At 54.1% G+C, this 20,512-nt stretch overlaps 1 protein-coding gene and 1 long non-coding RNA gene across 3 annotated transcripts in view; one reads left to right on the top strand and one right to left on the bottom strand.

Moving 5' to 3' along the window:
- Positions 1-16,689, bottom strand: part of ONECUT2 (one cut homeobox 2) — a 27,689-nt gene extending 11,000 nt beyond the window's left edge. Inside the window, exon 1 of the mRNA XM_067316263.1 lies at positions 15,540-16,689. Within this exon, the coding sequence (XP_067172364.1) occupies positions 15,540-16,689 (1,150 nt within the window). The remainder of the gene's footprint in view (positions 1-15,539) is intronic.
- LOC136995400 (uncharacterized) lies at positions 15,196-20,512 on the top strand. 2 transcript variants are annotated; one of them, XR_010886979.1, is made up of 3 exons: positions 15,196-15,346; positions 17,897-18,043; positions 19,499-20,512. It is a non-coding gene; the product is annotated as an uncharacterized lncRNA (long non-coding RNA). The 2 variants fall into 2 exon arrangements; XR_010886980.1 differs by lacking the exon at positions 15,196-15,346 and adding an exon at positions 17,113-17,187.

The following is a 20,512-nucleotide window of genomic DNA, read 5'->3' as shown; positions in this document are numbered from 1 at the left end:
AACAGCGCTAATCTCCATGCGGTGGCCGTGCTCCCCGGTTGGGAGAGCAGCCCGGCACTGCCATGCCCAGCACCACCAGCCCCGTACATGGGGGTAAACCCTTCGCGCTGGGGCCCTCCACCCTCCAGTTCTTGAGCAGCTCTTCACCTGCGAGAGCGGCTTTGTTCGGGTACCCTGAAGGATGAGACCCCCGTTCTGGAGCAAGTCCTCCGTGGGTCTGGTGAAAGCTGGTTGAAGCGCAACATTTTAGATTAGACATTTTGGCCTTTTCTAATGAAACTTTTCTCAACTGAAAAATATCCAGCTGGCCCCATTGTTAATGATGTGCAGTTCAGAGGAATCAACTCGTAGCACGTAACACCAGCCTTACAAAAGCCACAGAAACGCAGAACGGTTGGGGTTTGGAAGGGACCTCTGGAGATCATCTAGTCCAACCTCCCTGCTCCAGCAAGGTCAGTCCCACCGAAATAGTATTACAACAGTCAGTGCTTTGGAAAGTCCTGGCAGTGAAGCTCCAGAAATTTTGGAGCTGGCCAGCAACGGCAAGAAATACTTATGTGAAGCTTTACTTTGGCAACCACAGCTTCAAAATCACCAAACCACAGAAGACAGGCACAGAGGGACCTTCTGAGGCTACAAACCCATCTCCTTTTTGTTATGAGAGCCTGATACCAGTTTGCTTTGGATACTGGTAACATCTTAAGGAAACAACTCGAGTGACTTTATGTCCTAGGAAACACAAACACAGTGCTAGTCCTGCTTCTTACACAAACAGAACTCCAATATACATCTGACATCACTCCATCTGCCTCAGCTATCTCTAATTTTAAACAAATTAAGCAAGGAGATTTCAGCCAGATACCTTGGAGGACTATTTAGCAGGCTAAAATTTTGCAAGGCCAGACTTTATGATCTGCTTTCACTGGCAAGAGACTCCCTTTGTCTCCATCACCTCCCAGTTTGATTACCCGCAGTTTCTCAGGTTAACTCCTCTTCCCTCTTTCTGCTGATGACCTCGGGTAATCACAGTTTTTAATGATGTTTTCACTATAACAGCAAAAGTGACTTTGAAACTATGAAACAAGTAAGTAAATGCTAAGAAAAAGTCAAGCAGCAAACAATATTCTTTTAATCCGACAGTAGGTCACTCCTCTCTATTGTTTGTAAGGATAAACCATGAATATTGATCTCTTATATGTTGTTTCGTATGGGTGTAGTACAAAGTCAACTAAACCAAGTTATCTGTCTGATGGAACTAAAAAATATTTCTCAATTTGATTTCAGAGAGAACTCGATGTGAAAGAAATTTAATTATGCTAGTAATATTGAACACAATGAAATGACCATCAAAACGTTTTCCAGAGGTTTAAAATGTTTTCTTTTGATATGATTCACTTAAAGCAACCTCTTGTATATCTGTGCTACTACAATCTCTTAAAAACTAGGCCTCAAAAATCAATTTGATTACCTCTCTGAATTAAGTATGCACAAATGAAAGCAACTGAGATCAATACAAATTAGGTTAAGTACTCCACTGTGTACAAAATCATTATGTAACAAGAAACAATTTGAATGAAGATGCAAATAATCACATTGTTAGGGTGTGCAGCCAGTGCACATTTATCTGCTTATTTCCATCTGCTACACACACGCACTAAACCCTCTTGATTTTTTTAATCCCTATGAATGCCCTCTGAAGGCATTTATCTAGAAATATAGAATATGCACACAGATGAAAAGTGTAGTACAAAGTGTTAATTCTGTTCTTTCACAGGGATCGAGTGTTAGTGGAAAAGATCTCTTCGCTCACCCTGACAAGCCCTCCAGTAAATGCAAGATGTTCACTATACAGTGATTCTTGTTTCAGGATACAAGGCCCTGAGACACAATCCCACAACCTAAATATTTCCTGCCAGGAATTGTTTTCTTTGGTATTCAACCTAATTTTTCTCTTTCTTAATTCTACCATGGATAGGACCCCTTTCTATATCTAGTGCTTGCATCCTTCAGCTATCTGAGAAAGAAAGATGAACGGATTTTGAGGCTTTGTTCTTTTAAACTTCTTTCTGGCATGTAGCAGGTCTCAAGCTACTTGTGTCCAGTCTCTTGTAAATCTGCTGGAGAACTGAAATTGGACTGTAAATTCTGTGGGGCAGGGACTGCTTCCTCCTATGTGATACTGCTACACCTATCTCAATGTGGCATCTCTGACAGGGGCTTCTAAGTACTATTGTAATATACATCCATCATTAATACAGAATAATAAATAATAGATGGGGTAGGGCCAATTTATTGCACTCTAGGGCAAGAATGAGTGGAGGCTTGGTGAGCATACAATACAGTTTAAATGTACTCCTTGTCACCAAGTGGTCATAAGCTTTAACCATAAACTGAAGCAGTTTCTGCAGAGCAGCCCCAGAGTTTCTTTTTCTGTGGCCTAGGCAGAGGGCGTCCTCTGATGCTAATTATTCAACCCTCTTTACAAGCAAGCAGTTCTGTGGGCTGCAGAATGAACTGCCCTGATTTCTGACAGACTTCTGGTTCAGAGCTGTTTATGTGTTCTTAATGTACCTTTTGCAATAGCTGGGACATTTATAAGCTCTCTTTCCAGGTGCAATCATCATCTAATATAGTGCAAACTCATGTCATAGCTTTGTTTCAGCTCAAGCACTTACGAGGTCTTATTTCTCTACATAGCCTCCTGTTTCCACAAAATGGGTAGAACCCCCCCATAGTTATCTTTGAGACCTCCAGCTCTGTGTGAAATTAGGCTCATGTTGACCACAGGGTCCAAATGACATTGTGAGGAGAGGAGGGAGGAGGCCACAGAGGCAGACAGACACATGCATCTTGCGTAACTGCATAATCCTTGTTGACAAGCCAAAATATACTTGTGCCATTTTGGAGTCCAAGCTGCTTTGAGAAATACAAGCTGACATAAACTGGCAAAAGTGAAAGCATTTAAATGTAACCCCCCCCCCAGCTATGATAAGTGGCGTCATGCAGTGTGCCGCTCTGACGTGCCATTCTGCTAGCTCACCAGGACTTATGTCGAAGGCGCAGCAGAATCCGCTTTAGCTAGACTGTGCCCACAGGCCTGGACAAATCCTGCCACAAGTTCCATACTTCTGAGGATAAAAGTATTTAGTATTAATCATGAAAACTAGTCACTGAAGCACTTCCCATGGGAAAGGAAGAGGGTTAATGCGGAAGGGATCAGGGAGAAATCAAGAAGGATAAGGTAGTCCACTGCTGAGGCAGGTCCCTGAAAGTAGGGATTTAAGCTAGGTTGTTTTCCACCACTGCTTTGGCACTTTGCAGGGGAGAAACACAGTGTAAAATGCAGCACAGCTCAGGTACTCCATCCAGTAAAAGTGAAATGCTGAACACTGGGAATGACACTCAGTGACTCCTTCACTTCTAACACCTGAGAGATTTATGTTTCCTCTTGTTCTGAAGATTCCCCCTTTTGAATCCCCAAATAGTTTCCAGCTGAATTATAACACTTTTCTGTAAGGTGGATTTATATTCCCTCAGTCAGAGCACAGAACTGACACTGGACCTTCCCCATGCTGAGAGCTCTGCCTGTTGTAGTTGCATCTGCAAGAGTGATGCATCATCACATCCTCTCCAGTACGACAATACAGCAGTGACTTTCCCCACCTGCAGAAATAAAAGTATGTAGGCATCTTTTCCAAGACAGGACAGGGAATTTAAAAAGGCGGAGGTGAGTAAGCACTGAATGAGAGTGTCAAAGCTTAGGGAGGATTTGAATTTGAAATATGCTGTTTTTAGTATTTTCTACTAATTACTTCAAGTTGCTTTCCCTTCAGTACACTGACTGTGCACACTCCCATGCTGCAGTTTCCTTGTATCACCTTGTACTTACAAGTCAAGAGTCTTGAGCTGAGCCCCCTGGGTCCTACTTGCAAGCTACAGGGAGAGTATGGACCTCCTGGCTTCTTGCTCTACACCTCCAAAACCACATTTCTTTCAGAAATCCTGTCTTACAATAGAAAGCAGGAAATAATGATTTATTTGCAATTATTACTGACAGGGTGCAATTATGAAGAACAAGAGAGGAAAGGAGCAAAACTCTCGACGCTTGTCTGGGGAAGTGAGTTCTGTGTTGCCATTTCTGCTCTCAGAGCTGTTTCTGATGAAGGTGAGCAACGTGAGTGAACTCCTTCAGGCAGAGGAGCCTGTGGGTCCCCCATGTCCTCAGTGCAGGTACTACCACTGCGCTGGTGGAGGGGAGAAGGGGATGTTGCTTCATTGGGTTGTGTGGGTGACAACAGTTGTGTCAGGTAGTGTTCACACTACTCCAGTGGATAGGAGCTAGGCACGCACCGAGTGTGGCTCCTGTGTTGGGTCTGTGTGACCCATGGCCCCCCAACATCTCTTTGGAGGTGCATGGTCAGGGCTGGATGTGAGAGGAGAACCAAGACACTGTGCCCTGCCAGGATCTGTGCATAATGGAGGAAAAATTTGGCACTAAAGATGCCAAAAGGACTGAGGGAAAGCTCGGGAAGCTCACGTCTCATCCTCAGGGACCACGAAAGACAGAGCGAGCCTTTTCGTGTTGGTAGCCTGCAGTGAGGGCTGATGCAGCACCATCGTGCCAGCAGTCCTCACCAAAGCGGCTGGAAGAAGGACGCTCGTATGGTGGCACTGGCTACCGCGGAAAGTGGCCGTGCCTCTTCACCAGATATGTGAACGAGTTGGCATGATACGCACAGAGGAGAAGGGAAGCAGTGACGAAGATGTGTGGGAGAGGAGGGGAAACGGTCTCTCTGAGGAAGACTTCCTTATGTTCTTCCTTTATCCTCTTCAGCTATGTGCTGCTTGCCAAAGCTTAATGCCTCAGTGTGGGCCTTCATTTTTAAATCTCCATTATGACAAGATGAGATCTGCTGGAAAATCACCACTGCTTATACATATGTTCCCTGCTCACTTAGACATATTTTGGTACCAGAGACAATTTGTGTTTTGGAAAACTGCCAGCCTCTATTGCTTGCCTAATAATTCCTCTGTGGAGCATTTACCAGTGTTTTGAGCCCCCTTTTTTTCATAATGCAGTAGTTTGATTTTATAGTTCAAAAAAACCCCAAACAAACCCCAAACACTCCATTTTCTTTTTTGATTGCATTTCTATCTACGAGTGAGTTGTCTTGTTGATCTTTTCACTGTGCCTATTTGAGATGATTAGTCTAATTTGTATGATTTCTGCATACAAAAATTCTCTACAAATCAGTGAGCCTTTTATGCAAAAGTCTGCAAGATTGGGACTGGATACAAAATCTTTTACCTTAGAAAAAGGCATTGTCTGTCCCACTGAGACAATTTTTTTTTCTCTGCCTATTCATCTCCAAAGTATGAGGGAGTTTTGTCTAGAGAAGACAGAAGACATGATAACTGTCTTAAATACAAACAGATTGCTGTCAGAAGAAAAGGAATATATATTTTTTGCTGTGTCTAGTGGGGATAAAATGAGAAGTAAAGGATTTAAATGACAAAAATGGAGATTAAGGTTAGTCATTAAGGATTTTTGTATACCTGTAAGGATAGCTAAGCTTTGGAAGAGATTGCCTGTGAAATCCCCATCACAGAAGAATGGGTTAGGCTGTCAGGACAGGTGATGTCTCAAGGTCCTTTTTAGCCCTGTTTTCCATATTTGATTAATCCTCCATATACTGCAGAGGCTGTTTCCACTCAGAAGGCAGCCACATGAGAGCTTCTCTGATGCAAGGAGTCTGCTACGTTTAGGGCTTGGAGACTGAGAATAGATGTGTCGGGATACTGGCAAGAAGCTTGCCACAGCTGAGTAATGCCTAGCTGGAAGGGATGAAGAAGTAACTTGCAATTGGTGGATGTCAGGAACATCTAGTACAAAGTTTTGTGCTTAACACAAGAAAAGGTATTAAGGATGACCAGCTGGGAGCATGGTGCAGAAAAAGGAAGTGCAAAGCTTGAGTCAAAATGCCCCTGTGAAGAGCAAGGGAAGAAAGAGGATCTGAGTTATTGGAAAATAATCCTTTTGGCAAAAATGTTCTCTCCTTTACAAGATCATTGTCACAAATAAAATTCTGTCAGTTTTCAAACACAGAAGAGCATCTGAATCTCAGAAATTTCTGTACAAATGGTGAGAGATTAGGAAAAAAAATGGGATGCTGAAAAATTTAATAAGGAAATAGTAAAGACTGGAGATCAGAAAAACCTCCAAATGAGTAATATATGCTGATAGACTGTTTCTTAAAAAAAGAAGTAGAGGAAGAAAGATAGAGATGCATTTAATAATAAGTGGGGTCAGATTTATCTCTATCAACCAATCAAGAAACTGACAAAAATGGTTTGCTTAACAAAAATAGTATTTGAATATATGCAGAGCAGAAATGTCTTCAGTATCTTTGGGAACAGTGTGGAACAAAAAGATCAGAAAGGATATTATTTTAGAAAGCTGATACATGAGAAATAAGATTTATCACACAGCACCACAATTTATTGCATGGATAGTTCAAACATAACCACTAATCTATATCTGAAGAGAGTACTAATATTTTAAGCCACTAAGCACCTTTCAAAGGATCTAAAGATTACTGCATATTTAGTTCAACCTTAAGAAATAGTTTTATATATATTTAATGTACTTAATATAGATGTTATTATGCCTTAATTTTTAGGCAAAAATGGGTGACAAAATAGCCTCCAAAATCCACAGAAAGAAAACGTAGCTAGAATCCTAACAGACAGAGGCCAAGCGGATGACAGCAATCCACCTGGAAGCTAGGATTCCCTCAGCGATCATCTATAGTATAAGCAAATCTCAACCAAAGGACGCTTCCTAGCGCTGAAGGTGCTATTTAAGTGCCTGCTGGTGCCAGAGGCTGCACCAGGGCACCAGCCCAACCCCGGCCCCAGCCCGGCCTCAGCCCCGCCCAGCCCATCGCGGCCGGGCCCGGTGGGCGCCGCCGCCGCTGTCCCTGGTGCTGAAGGGTCGCAGTGGCGCCGTCCCTGGTGCTGAAGCCCGAGGGCTGCGGCGCTGTCCCTGGTGCTGATGGTCTGCGCGGCGGCGGCGGCGCGTCCCACCGGGCTGCCCCGCTCACCACGGCAGGGCCCTCGGACGTCGGGCTCCGTCGAGCACCCGCTCTCCTTTCCCTCCACGGAAGTCGGCTTTTCTAAGTGCATTGGCTTCAGCAGCGCCCATCTCTCTATCTGCCACTACTTCTCTTCCTTCCAGTGTGAAAAGCATCCTGCCGAACTTCCTACTGCACTTTTTGCACAGAAGCCACAGCTGAACTGTTTCCCAGTGCACTGGGGCAAAGGGGTTTATAAGGTAGCCAGGAGTGCACAGCAGCCCATGAAACAGTGCAATGTGGCACAGATCAGCACTGCCCTAGAGTGACTGCCTAAGTGTATCTTCCTCCAGGAGAAGAGAGAGAAGAGCTTGTCCAGACCAGAGGGACCCTCTCCTACTGTGACTGCCTCTGTGCCCAGACCGGGCCCTCCATGATGAGTGCCAGTGCTAGGCCATGCCCTGTGGCTGCAGTTGCGAGAGCCGCAGTGAGACCCCTCCCATGCCACCCCCTCCGCCGCCTGGGGGCATGAAGAAGAGAGCAGACCATGCACATCAGATGTTAACCATAGCCTGTAATACACTGCAGGAGGAAGATCAAGCTAAGGTGAGGGGGTGGTGTAAGAAGCAGAACAGGACAGTGTGCATTTTTCTAGCATTTGCAAGGAGCAAATGTGAGGAATATGGCCTAGATTTCTACGCGGGAACCTGCGATGCAGCCTTGAGTAAGCACCTGTTAAACCAGACCTGGCTTCCAGGGCCTGGGCTGGATGTGTCTCCCCTGGGTGATGCTCTGCAGCCCTGCGCAGTGGGGCCGTGCAGCTGTGCCCTGGCGCAGCTCACGGGCAGCTGGCGACAGGGGGCACTCATGGCCAGCACGGCCGGGGCCAGGGGTGGCAGGGCTGAGGGCAGCGGGGTGGGGGTGGCGAGGCCCTCCCATCCCTCTGCTGGGCAGTCCAAATAGGAGCCACGCTGGCCCAGGCAGCACTGCTGAAATGCGCAGTGATCAAAGGGATACAAATACAAAGAGGTCAGTATGTGTGTTTTGCACAAATGAATCATTGATGGTGTTTTGGTACAAAAATGTTTAATCATCAATAACGTGATTCAGCAATCAGGAAATGTAAACAAGCAATGCAAGCATTCTGCTGATCAGCCCAGAAAAATAATAAGATATCTGCAAAGCACAGGATTAGCCAGACTGTCTTTTGCCTTGCTTTCGGACTGTCATTGTTTGTACAGTAGGGTCAGTTGTAACCTTCGACTTTTCAAAGCAGTAAATAATTTTGATGGGGTTAAATAAGCATGAGGCAAAAACCTGATTATGTAAACAAATGTTTTGCTCTGCTCTGGTAGGAGCATGTTAGTCTAAGGCTGAGTCTCAGCCTAAACTGCAGAAGCTGCTCTACAGGTCAGTGAGACCCGTGTTATTTGGTGAGAACTGTATTATTGGGTGAGAAAATGCTTCTTTCACCCCAGAGGTCTTTACCCAGAGTTTCAGAACCCAGTTGAGCTTGGTAGCTCACAAAAGATTACAGCACAAAAGTTATTTTAATTGCATTCTTCCTGTGTTTGCTTACCATAGATTTGGTGCACCTTCCAACTGATAATATTCTGAGGTTTAGTACTTTGCAGGCAACACAGGCATTAGGACATGGTTTCGTGTTCAATTAACCTGAACCACAGTTGAACTCTGCCCTTTGAACTCACAGAGCAGATAAATACATTGACTCACCTAGGGATCATTAATATTTTTCATCCTGGCAGAAATTTAGGGACTGCCCTACTGGGGCTGGAGCAAATAAAGGTTTAATAGAAATGTTTCCGTATTTGCAGTTCGTGCAGTTAGAAGGTCACAGAGTTTGGGGGGGGGGGGGCAGTGGGCAGATTGCTGCTGCCAGAGCCTCTGCCAGAGCCAAGCCAGCACAGCCCCTTGGGGAATGACAGTCCCACCTGCCTTGCTGTCCTGCTGGCTCTCGGAGCCGTCCCCAGCTTGCCTGACCTGACAGGACAATCCTGCTAACACTGTTTTACTCCTTGTGGCCTGCTCTGCCAGAAGAGCTGCAAGTACGGTGAAGGTTTGGGCCCAGGCCCAGCAGTGCTGGAAGCCTACGGTGGGCAATCAGGAAATGAACCTTTCTGGAGAGAGCTGAGCATACCATGGGGAAGTATTTTACCCCTTGACTTTGCCCACCCTCATCTCAAACACCTACCACTGATTCAGCAAAGTGTCCTGGAGCAAAGTCTTTCTCTACCTCGCCTTTTGTTTGGATCCCTGGTTTAAAGCCGTCCAGCTACTTCGACTGAGACCACTTAAAAGAGTATTGCAAGCATGAAGGGTAAATCTATTGAGCAGGGGTCTTTAACTATGCGGTTTCCGTAATGGGGAGGACTGGATCAATAGGATCAATATGAAAGGTTTCCCTGGCCCTGCATAAAACGATAAAGGGCTCCTCTTTCCACTGGGTTAGCGCTCCTCTCCAGGTGCAGATTGGTGAGCCAGCGTGGGCAGTGGACCCGTGACGCGGCCCTGCTCGCCCTCCGCCGGGCCGGCTCACCCACAGCGGGCACCAGCCTTCTGTAAGGCAGCCCAGGCACGGCAGGAGCAGCCGCCCGAGCAGGCTGCTCCCTCGGGCCTTGCTGGCCTCGGCCTCGCCAATCCCGGGTGCACCGACAGCTCAGTCTCCGAAGGGGATGGAGACAGTAGCCACACACTCCCTCCTCGTTAAAGATAAGAATATGTTATTTATGTGTCCTTCCTATTTGGTTTCATGCCGTTTCTTCCATATGCCCCGCGGTCACCCCACACAGATTCATGTCACATCTTCCCTGCCGCAGAAAGAGGAGGTTTACGTAATTTCAAGGGTGAGATACAAGGGTGGTGAAGTGACAGTCGAGGTATAGTGAGAATCTGAAGACTGGCGAGATTTTATTTATTTTTTTAGGAGAATGTTTATCCAAAATTGATAGCAACTCTCCAGAAATAAAAACCTTTCTGTTTCCATCTGCGTAGTTGGAATCTTTAACAAAGCCAGACGTTCCTGTTGAAGATTCTCAGAGGTTTCTCTTGCTGCAGATCGGGGTCCTTTGTTACAATGTGCCATGCAGAGTCCTACGGCTAACAGAGATCCTTCCAGCTGTTAGCGGTTCCTCCTTCTCCTTGCTTGTACAAAGACAAGTACTCCTTGCTTTAGACCACCATGCACTCATTTGAATGCATATTTTATCTTTCCCTCTAAACATTTCTGAAGACATTTGTATGTGCACCTTTATGCCAAAGGATGATATTTTGTCCTTGTATCTTTAAAGCATTCAGCAAACAATGTGTTTGTTAACATAAGGATATATTTTAGACATTTTAAAATCTGTGTAAAATTTAATCAGATGTGATCTACTATTCTGTGTGTAGAATACACTGCCTGTATTCCTGTAGGTGTCTAAAACTAGGATAATATCTGAAATTTGAACTGCATGAGCTTCTTACACCTCCATAGGAGCTGCCAAGTACTGCTTACAGCTTTATGCTCCGATACTGCACAAAATCGCTATAAGCGGTGTCGGTAATTCCAGTACAGAAATGGCTGAAGATGATCAACGGACTTAGCAGTCCTTTAAAAAATAAATAATGAGCACATCCCTCTTCTACAGTTCCCATGGGGAGAGAAAGGCTTTCTCTCAAAGGACAGTATATTTTCGTTTCGTTTGAGGAAAACTTACGGCAAGAGCACAGGGGTAAACGGTTTTCAGAAATCTGACAGCACTTTCAGTTCATTCCTTTTGCTCCGAGGGATTTAAGTAGGAGAATAAAGGGAAAGGAAACATCGGGGCAATGAAGCTGCATATTCACACGTGGTAATAAAAAATCAATTTCCCGAAGGGACGGTAATTTACAAAGGTCTTTCCCACTCCCCCTCCCCGCGAGCGCAGGCGGGTTCCCCGCTCCCTGGGACGATCAATGCCCAGCCGGGCGCGGACTGGAAGCGGCCGGGAGGATCGTCCCCTGCTATTCCCTGGCTCCTCGGCTACGCGGAGAAGAAAACGCCTAGGCCACGGCGCGGACACGACGGGATGCCCGTGTGATTTATATGCAGTAATTAAGCAGGTTGCACAGGAAGCCCCAGCAGGGACTGTTTCCCCGTCACCGCTGCAGCTCACACGGGCAAAGGGGCCCCGCGGCTCCGCGGCCGCCCGAGAGGAGCCAGCGCTGCCCGGCGGCCCCGCGGGAGGGTCGCGCCGCCTCTGCGCGCCGCTGCGCGCCTCCCTCCGCGGGGCTGCGGGGCCGGGGCGGCCGGGCGCCGGCGGGAGGGCGCTGCGCGGAGCGGCCTGGGGCGCTCTGGGGAGAGAGGGCTCGGGCGCCGGGGAGGGGAGGTTTCGGGTTTTGGAAGAAGGAAATAGCAAAGCAAGCGGCGTTTCTCAGCGCCCGCTCGAAGCCCTGCAAACACACCAAAGGGGGAAGCAACCAGAAAGCCCGGCCCTGGCTGTGATGGAGCGACGCCGAGTTTAGTGGAAAGGCAGTGGGGAAGAAGCGGGGAGAGCAGAGACCCACGAGCATGTGTGCGCGTCTCAGCGCGCGTGAGACAGAGAAAATCGGAGATCGTATCCGTAGGCACTGGCAGCCCCAAACAAAACCGGATTAAAACTGCGAAGGAATATCGGGCGGCCCTTTCTAAACGCGCGGGAGCTCAGGAGACAGCCCCCCGCCCGGCGAAGGGTGCCGGGGAACACGAGGACGGCGTGCTGGGGAGCCTCGCCGCTCCGCCGGGTGCCCCGGCGGAGGGGGCTGCTCCAACCGCCCTTCCGCGGCCACGGCGGGTCCTGCCGCCTGCGCCCCCTCCGCAGCGCCCCGAGCGGGGCGAGGAGCCGGCGCCGGCGGGGAGGGGCGGGGAGCGAGGTGCTGGGAAGGAAGAGCACCGGCAGCATTACTGGAAATAAGCCGGATCAGGTTCCAGATCAATGAAACTGGGTCCACACGTTTATGTTCTTGTTGCCAGCATTAATGCTCTTTTAATCTTCTAAACATTATCTGCATCGATTTCCCTCCACGTACACGTTTGTTTGAGAAAGTGACATAACCGCGTGCTTCCAGAGGCTGGGATTAAAGCGAAAGGGACTAAAGGCGACGGGGGCCGGGCTGGGGCTGCTGCTGCTGCTGCTGCTGCCCGGCCTGCGAGCGCTGCCGGCGCCGACGCCGCTGCGGGGAAGCCGCCGGAGGAAGGGCGGCCCGACGGGGTAGGGGAGCCGGGGCCGGGGGTCGGGGGAGCCGAGGGAGCCGTCGGGGGGACGAGCCACCCTTGCTGCCCGAGAGCGGGGAACCGGCGCCCGCGGCGCTGGCGCTTCCCGCGACGGGGAGGCCGTCGGTGCGCGCAGAGCCGCGGAGCGGGGCCACGCAGGCCCGCGGAGCGGCTCCGACCCCCGCGGACCGCGCCGCCCTGCGCTGCCGCTGCCGCCATAATAGAGAAGTCGTTGGGTTTGGGGTTTCTGGGGGGAGGCAGGGGTTAAAGGGGTGTGTGACGGCGGGGGGAGAGAGTTGACCATAAGCGATCGCTATCGCAAAGGTGAAAACAATTAACTCGTGGTCTCTTGCATCAGAGGCAGCATAATGTGATGAACACGCAGGCTGTACGTGGCACTGATCGAAAGCTCCCTTCCTACAGAGCAGCCGCTACTGCCACCTTTTCTCTTTCTTTCTTCCTTTAACTACCAAAGGCCCCTTCCATTCCACCGACGCTCTTGCTGCGGACAAACCTAGACCTGCATTAGGCTGAAAATGTAAAAGGACTGAATATCCGTCCCCGCTCGACCCGGGGTGTTGGAAAGGACAGCAGGAATTTGCAAGACGAGAACAAAACCACCTCCGCAGCCCTGTGCTTCAAGACCTACTTCCCCCCGCCCGGCTAACCAGGGCCCCGGCAGGGACTGCAATCCAGGCAGCCCCCGGGCTGCTGTGAAAGCCTGCAGAGCAGGGCGGCTGTGCAAAGCCTCTTTCACCTTGAAAAATCCCCGGCCGCCTCGGTGAGGCGTTTGGAGGCTCCAGGCTGGTGCTTGTTTAACCCACAGCATCTCCAGTTCTGGGTCGGGCAGGGATTACGGCCATCAATAATTCATGGCCTCTCTTCCTCCTGCCCTGCCCGCTTCCCACCCCGTGCTGGAGCTGCCCAGCATGCGGAGGCCCTCTGCACCCAACTGCCCGTCTCTCAGTACTTTGCAAAAGGGAGAGCAATCCACTGACTCGGGGGAAAAAAAAAAAAAAAAGAGAGAGAGAGAAGAAAATGGTCTTTTATGAGATGCACCGAGTCCTTCACACACTTGTTGTCGCAAATAAAATCCCGTGGCAAAAAGGGAGATCTCGGCTCAGTTTAAGGTGCAGCTGAGAGGCATGCAGGTGCATACGGGAATGCCTCTAAAGGGCGGTATATTTGCTAGCTTTTCCTTGCGTGTATTCGGTTCAGGCGGCCCAAGGAAAGCCAGCGGCATGATCGCAGCCGCCCTCGCCACGACCAGCCAGACCCTCCTTCCACGGACGAGCCCGGGAGCCGGGTGAGACCAGGAGCCGCCACTTGTCCCGCCCGGGACGGGGCTCCCCCGGCCTTGCCGCATCCACTACCTTCCTGCTCAAGGCAGCGCTGCGAGTCCCGCTGACAGCCGAGATGGGCCGACGAGGTCTGCGCGAGTCACTTCGGGAGTCTCACGCATTAATTAGCTCAAGGACGGAACGAGGAAGGGGGAGGAGAGGCTGGAAGTTGCCTCTCACGGTCTCTCCAAACTGTGTTGGGGAGTGCGACAAGCGCAAAACACCCCGCTAGGAACAAAGGAGGGGGAAACTCCTCCGGCTTCCACGGGGGCTTTCTGGCCCCCCAAAAGCAAAGCAGAGCTCTACCCCCTTGGGTCCCTTTCTACACTATGGGGCGTAACAACCACAGCATCACCCGGGGAACGATGGCCACGGCAGCAATAGCACATGAGCATCGCAGAAGGGCGAGAAGGAAATGCTGGAAGGGTCCAGATCAGCCGCAGACATCCCCCCCGCCCCTTGCCTCTCTCCCCTCAACCAACTCCTCCGCGTACTCAGCCGGAGAGTGGGCTCTGAACTGAAAGACAACCTTTAGGAAAGCCTGCTTTATATTTAAACTCTGCTGATGAAGAATATGCAAGGAGTAATCACTCCAGGTTGGAATTGATAGAAATAAAGGAACGAAGGACTTGTCCGAGCAAACATCCCTAAATTTCTAAAGGGTGTTTGTGGACATGTTGCTGTCACAGTAGAGAGTCAAGCCGGACACATACACACACCACCACGTTTGTACTTGTGTCTGTCCACAGATTTCCTATTTACCATTTATCTACATATATCCACGAGATAAATTATTTATCCTAATGGGGAGGCAGATGTGTTAAAGGGTATCTTCGAAAACAAGTATTCGCTACCCCTGAAGTCCTCTATTAACATGTGATCGGACAGTGAAGCAAACTGCAATAAACGCATTTCTGCGAACGTTTCCTTTCCTTTGGGGTAGCCACAGCAGTGCTAACGCGTCCCCGGCGTGCACCCAGGCCAAGACGTTTCCCCCGTCGCATGAGAAGAGATCTGGCCCCCAACCCCCCCGCCGCCCCCTTCCCTCCGGAATACAGAATACTCCGGAATTCCCTCCGGCCGCGCAAGTCCGCTGCCGGCGGCGCCGACAGGGGCCGGGCTGGTTGCGCGGCGCCCCGCGCCCCGCGGCGGAGCAACCCGCCCGCAATGCCGCGCCCCGCGCTGCCGCGGCTGCCGCGCTCCCCGCGGCCGCGCTCCCCGCTCCGCTCCGCTGCGCTCCGCGGCGGCCGGCGCTTTGGGGCGATTTCAGAACAATAGAGGCTGCCGCGCGCCGCGGCCGCGCCAGGGGGCGCCCGCCGCTCCCCGCGGAACAATGCGGCCGCGGGCCGCCCCCTCCGCGCCCCTCCGCGCCCCGCCGCGCTGCCCCGGGCGCCTCCGCGCCGCTCCGCGCCCCCTCCGCGCTCCCCGCGCCCCGCCGCCTGGGGCCGCGCGCTCTGCCGCGCTGCCTCGCCGGGCACGCAGGGGAGCGCGGAGCGGCGCGGAGCGGCGCGGAGCGGAGCGGCGGCCGCGCTCGGGGGAGCCGGCGCCCCGAGCGGCGCCCCGACCCGACCCGACCCGACCCGGCGGGAGCCGCTGCCCGCGGGCGAGGGGGGAAAGCGCCTCCCTCCCTTGCGCGGCCGCGGCCGCCGCTGCCCCCGGGGCTCGGCTGCGCGCAGCGGGGACACAAGCTCCGACGGCTGCAGGCAAGAGCGAGCGCAGCGGCGGCAGCGGGGGGAGCCGGGGGAGGGGGATAACCCATCCCCAAAGTATTTGGGGGTTCTGCCCCCGGCGCCTGAGCCGCGCCGCTCCGAGCGGGCGAGGGGCCGCTGGGGCCGGGCCGGCGGGACGGGGACGGGGCCGGCGCCGAGGGGAAGCGGCGCCCGGGGCAGGACCTACCGGCAAGTCTCAGGGCCGACATCCTCTGGAACTCCGGCTCCTGCAGCCACTTCCACATCCTCCTGAAGGTCTCCCTGCCGGATTTCAGTTTACTCCAAGGCTTAGGGTTCCTTAGTAAGTCCGAAAGGGTCCCCTGAGAACGACACAGCACCCTCTGGGCGAAGATCGCCTGGGGGATGCTGTAGCGCTTCAGTTCGGCGGTGATCCTTTGTGCCACCTCTTTGGTGTTGATCTCCTCCAGCTGCCCCGAGCCGCTCACCTGGGAGCCCGAGGAGGAGGGGGGCCGCTCCCGGCCGGGGGGCAGCCCGGGCCCGTGCGCCGGCGTGTGGCCCGGGTGCCCGGGGTGGTGCACGCCGTTCAGGTGGGACATGACGGCGGCGGGGGGCGTCCCCAGGCCGCGGGAGAGGTGCTGGTCGCCCCGGGCCAGCATGGCGCTGTGGGCCTCGAAGTTGGGGCTGAGCATCTTGTCGTGGCCGGGCGGCCCGTAGCCGTGGAGGCTCTGCTGCGCGTTGTGGATGGGGCCCAGCCCGTTGGCCAGCGGCGCGGCGGCCAGCGGCGAGAGGCTCTGGCCCATGCCCGGCATCTCCTTGTAGGGCCCGTAGAGGTTGTTCATGGCGGGCAGCCCCCGCTCGTCCCGCATGAGGGTGAAGCTGCCGCTGACGTTGCCGGCGAGGCGCTGGTGGTGGTGGTGGTGGTGGGCGTGCGGGTGGTGGTGCGGGTGGTGGAACTTGTCGGAGACGGTGGAGATGGGCGGCAGGGGCTGGAGCGGCGTCAGCGTGGTGTAGGTGCCGCTCATGCCCATGCCGGGCGGCGAGGAGTCGCAGGGCATGGCCATGGCGTGGTGCAGCGGGATGGAGAGCTCGGGGCGGTACTCGGCGGCGCCGTCCAGCAGCGAGGCCATGCTGGGCACCATGGCCGGGCGGGCGGGCGCCGGCGCCAGCTCCTGCGGCGGCGGCGGCGGCGGGGGCGGCGGGGGCGCGCGGAGCGGCGCGGCGCGGCCGCCGTGGTGCGGGCTGGGGCTGCCCATCAGCTCCGGCTCGGGGCCGGCGCCGTGCAGGCTGCCCAGCGGCTCCAGCGGCATCTCGGGGTTCATGGCGCAGGCCCCCGGCGCCGCGGGCAGGCAGCGGTAGGCGCCGCCGGCGGTCTTCATTCAGTCCATGGGGGCGGCGGCGGCGGCGGCGGCGGCGGGGCCTGGCGCCGGGCTGCGGGGCGCCGCGGCGGCTCAGCCGGGCCCGCGCCGGCCCCTCGCCATGTCCTCGCCCTCGCCGCCGCCTCCGCCGTCTGCGCGGGCCGCGGGAGCTGTCCAGAGCGGGCCGCTGCGCGCACGGCGGCCGCGCCCCGCGGGGCGGGGAGGGGCGGGACGGGACGGGGCGGGCGGCGGCGGCGGCGGCGGCGAGGGGGGGGCGGCGGGGGGGGGCGGCGCCGCCGCGGGGCCGCCAATGGCGCGGCGGGGCGGGACGGGGCGGGCGGCACCGGGACGGGCCTCGGGGCCGCCGCCGCCTCCGCTGCCGCCGCTGCTTTGTGCGCGGGCGGCCCCGGCCCCGCCGCCCCCCCCGGCCCCCCCCGGCCCCCGGCCGCGGTTTGTCCCCGGGCCGCTCGCGCCGCGGAGGGCCGGGCCGCGCAGATGTCGCCTTTGTTGGCGGAGGCGGTAATTAAGGGCAGGCTGGACCCGCGCTTGAGGAGCGTGACCCGTTCCCTTTTGAGCTGCTGTCAAAGGGCGGGCGGGGGGTCCCCGCGCCGCGGCCCCCGCCAGCCGCGTCCAGCTGCTGCGGGAAAACCCGGTGGGAAGCGCGCGTGGGGCCCCCGCGCCAGCCTCCGCCGCCGTGGGAACCGCGCCGGCGTCACCCCTCCGCCGCCGCTCGAGCCGCGGGCGCGGGCTCGGCACAAGCCGATCTTACGCGGCGCAGGTCTTCTGCATTAACAACGCCTGCCGTGCTTTTCCATTCTCTTATTTTTTTTTTTTTAAAACAAGGCTTAATATTGATTAAATGCGGGAGAAATTACGGCTTGCTAAGGCATGTACTAGTAACTGAAAATAGTAAATTATTTGCTATGGTCACCAGAAAAAAATCCAGCTGCCCATGTAAGTCTTCTTTCATGTAACTGACTCCTCGCACTAGCAGGCACATACGCTCTCACGCTCTCTCTCTCACAGATATACACACACACACGGGCTTTTCCGCCGAGGAAAAGCCATTTTCAGAGGGCTCTGCTCTTCCTTGCAACTGGAAGGTGCAGCAGCGCATTTCCGCTCCAAATAGGTTGAGCAGAGGAGTGCAAAAAGGCGTAATCATTGCGGGCTGGTTTGAACTATTTTATTTCTGTCCTTGCCAAAACCATCTGGCATGTGATTGCAGGGCTATTGATCCGAATCTGTGAGCTGCTGGACCCCATGCTAATCTGGCGCGTTGCTGGCCATCAGCCTCGCCGCTGAACTGCGCCTGTCCGCCCGGCTCCAGACACCTCCCCACGTCCCCTTTCCCCGGCAGAAGCATCTGTTCAGGGTGAGTCTGTCTTCATCCTTTCTGCTTCCGCTGGCAGGGAGAGGAGTTTGCTGTTGCCGCTCTGGCGGGAGCACGAGCGGCTCCCGGAGCAGGGAAACGCGCGGTTTCGGAGCGGCCTCCTGGGCCTGCCGTGACCTCTGTGCAGTGCGGTGCGTGCTGCAGGGCACCGTCCTGCGGCAGCCGCCGAGGTGCACAGGGTGCCGGGGTGGGGGTTGGCACACACGCAGGTGTGCACGCACCCCCCCACCTGCACGCACTCACGCACGCACAGCGTCCCCACCCTGTGCACACGTGCACACACATGACACTGACACGCACACTCACATGCACCTGAACACCCAGACTTGCGCCCCTGCGCACCCGGACTCGCATGCACTTGCACGCTCACATGCACACAGATGCACACACTCACATGCACATACACTCGCCGTCAACTCGCAAACACTCATGCACATGCACAGACTCACATGCATGTGCACATACACACATGCACACCCAGACTCACACACACTCGCGCTCGCACGTGCACAGACACAGACACCTGCACACGCACACCCACCCTGCACACCCAGACTGCACTCACCCTCACCCTTGCACACATGCTCACACACACAGGGCCCCCGGGAGCAGCAGGGCCGGGGCACGGAGCCGGCGAGGGGACACCCGCGGCTGTGGCCAGGCTGTGCTGCCCACGGCCCCTGCTGTGGGACCAGCCAGCCTGGCTCCCAGCTCCTCGTGCTGTACCGTGCCAGGCTGTGCCATGCCACGCCGGGCCGGGCTGTGCCGGACCGTGCCAGACCATGCCGTGCCATGCATGTGTGCTGGACCATGCCGTGCCAGGCTGCGCCGGCTGCTCCCAGCAGCACAGTCCCCTCCGCTGCCCCCTGCTCTTTGCTTTAATGAGTAACGCAGCGACACGTAACTCCAAGAAGTGTGTCCTGGCAGTTTATGTTAGTCTTATCTAGGGCCCTGATAACCATCTTTGTTTTTGTAAAGGTCACACCCCCTTTTTTTTCTCGGTAACACGGGTGAAAATGTCACCTTTTTGATAGGATCAGTGAGAGTTCAGCCTGCATTGAACACTGGTGAGAAAAACTCCCCAAAGAGCCAAGGCGGGGAGCGGTGCACGGTGTGCAGTGCACGGTGTGCAATGCACGGTGTATGGTATGCGATGCACGGTGTGCGGTGCACAGTGTGTGGTGCACGGTGTGCAGTGTGCGGTGCATGGTGTGCCATGCACAATGTGCAGCGTGCGGTGCGTGGAGTGTGGTGTGCGGTGCAGGGCAGTGTGCGATGTTTTGTGCAGCATGCAGTGTGCTGTGCGCGATGCAAGGCGTGTGCAAGGCATGTTCTTCCTAGGTGAAGAGGCGTTCGTTACCAGACCCCTCTGCAGGGCACCTGGAGTGTCTTTACAAGGACACTGCGAGTGATAACAGCCCGCTCTCCTGTCCCCAGGTTTCCTCCGTGGATCCCGACGGTCTGTGTTTACTGACCCCTCCACCCCCCCGCTGCCGTCCCTGCGGGTCCCTGGGGCTCACAGCACTCTCCAAGCTGTTTGTCGGCACTGACCGCGTTGGTATAAAATTAAGTTCTCCCCCCTCACCCCAGCCACTCCTTCTGTTGGCAGCCCGCAGCAGAAAAGAGAAAGGAAATAAAAGGAAGAAGAAAAGGAAATCCCCGGCGTGAGGTCCCTTTGTTCGGGGCAAGTTATGCGTGAAATCTTTTTGTCCTCCCTAAAGGAAGGCAAAAGTTGCAGTTGATTTTGGGGCGAGCGAGGCGAGTGCAGCCCTGCGGAGGCGCCGCGGGCAGCGCGGGCAGGGAGGGTGATGGCCCGGCTCTGCTGGCTTCCTCGCTCGCTTTTTCCTTTTTTCTTTTTTCCTCTTCCTCCATCTCTTCCTTTCCTCCCTCTTTCTCTCCTCCCTTTTTTTCTCTTTTCCTCCCTCTCTTTCTCCCTCCCCCCACAGCAGCCCCCAGCCTTGGGGGGACCACGCAGAGGTCCCCTGGCCGAAACCGTGTTCTCGCTCATCCCAGGGCCCATCTTCCCCGCTGGGAGCGCTACTTAACGCGCCGAAGGGCTCGTGGTTTATGCGGCGCTTTCTTGATTTGAAACTTCGAGCCTCTAAAATGAGACGGAAATGGGACCTGGTGATGCTGGGAACAGGCTTCACTCCCCACGGCACCAGGAAAAATGGGATTTAAGATTTCGGCCATGCTTTCAGAAGGAGCGGAAGTAGTTTGTTTGCTAATACAAACCGAACCCTAACAATATAACAGAAATATAAACTGGTATCATAACATACTTTTTTGTATACTTAACTACATCATCCCCTGTCATTCCTGGGAACTACCAGCACTCTTAGAGAATGTGAGCAACTGTCTAAAAATTAAGATTAATCAGACTTTGAATTTTAGCTCCATTGGTTTGCAAAAATCTTCTAACATGTTTCATAACTTAAATGAAATAAAACT

Source organism: Apteryx mantelli, chromosome Z, assembly GCF_036417845.1.
Source record: "Apteryx mantelli isolate bAptMan1 chromosome Z, bAptMan1.hap1, whole genome shotgun sequence".
NCBI lineage: Eukaryota > Metazoa > Chordata > Aves > Apterygiformes > Apterygidae > Apteryx > Apteryx mantelli.
This window is presented reverse-complemented; position numbering and strand designations above follow the sequence as displayed.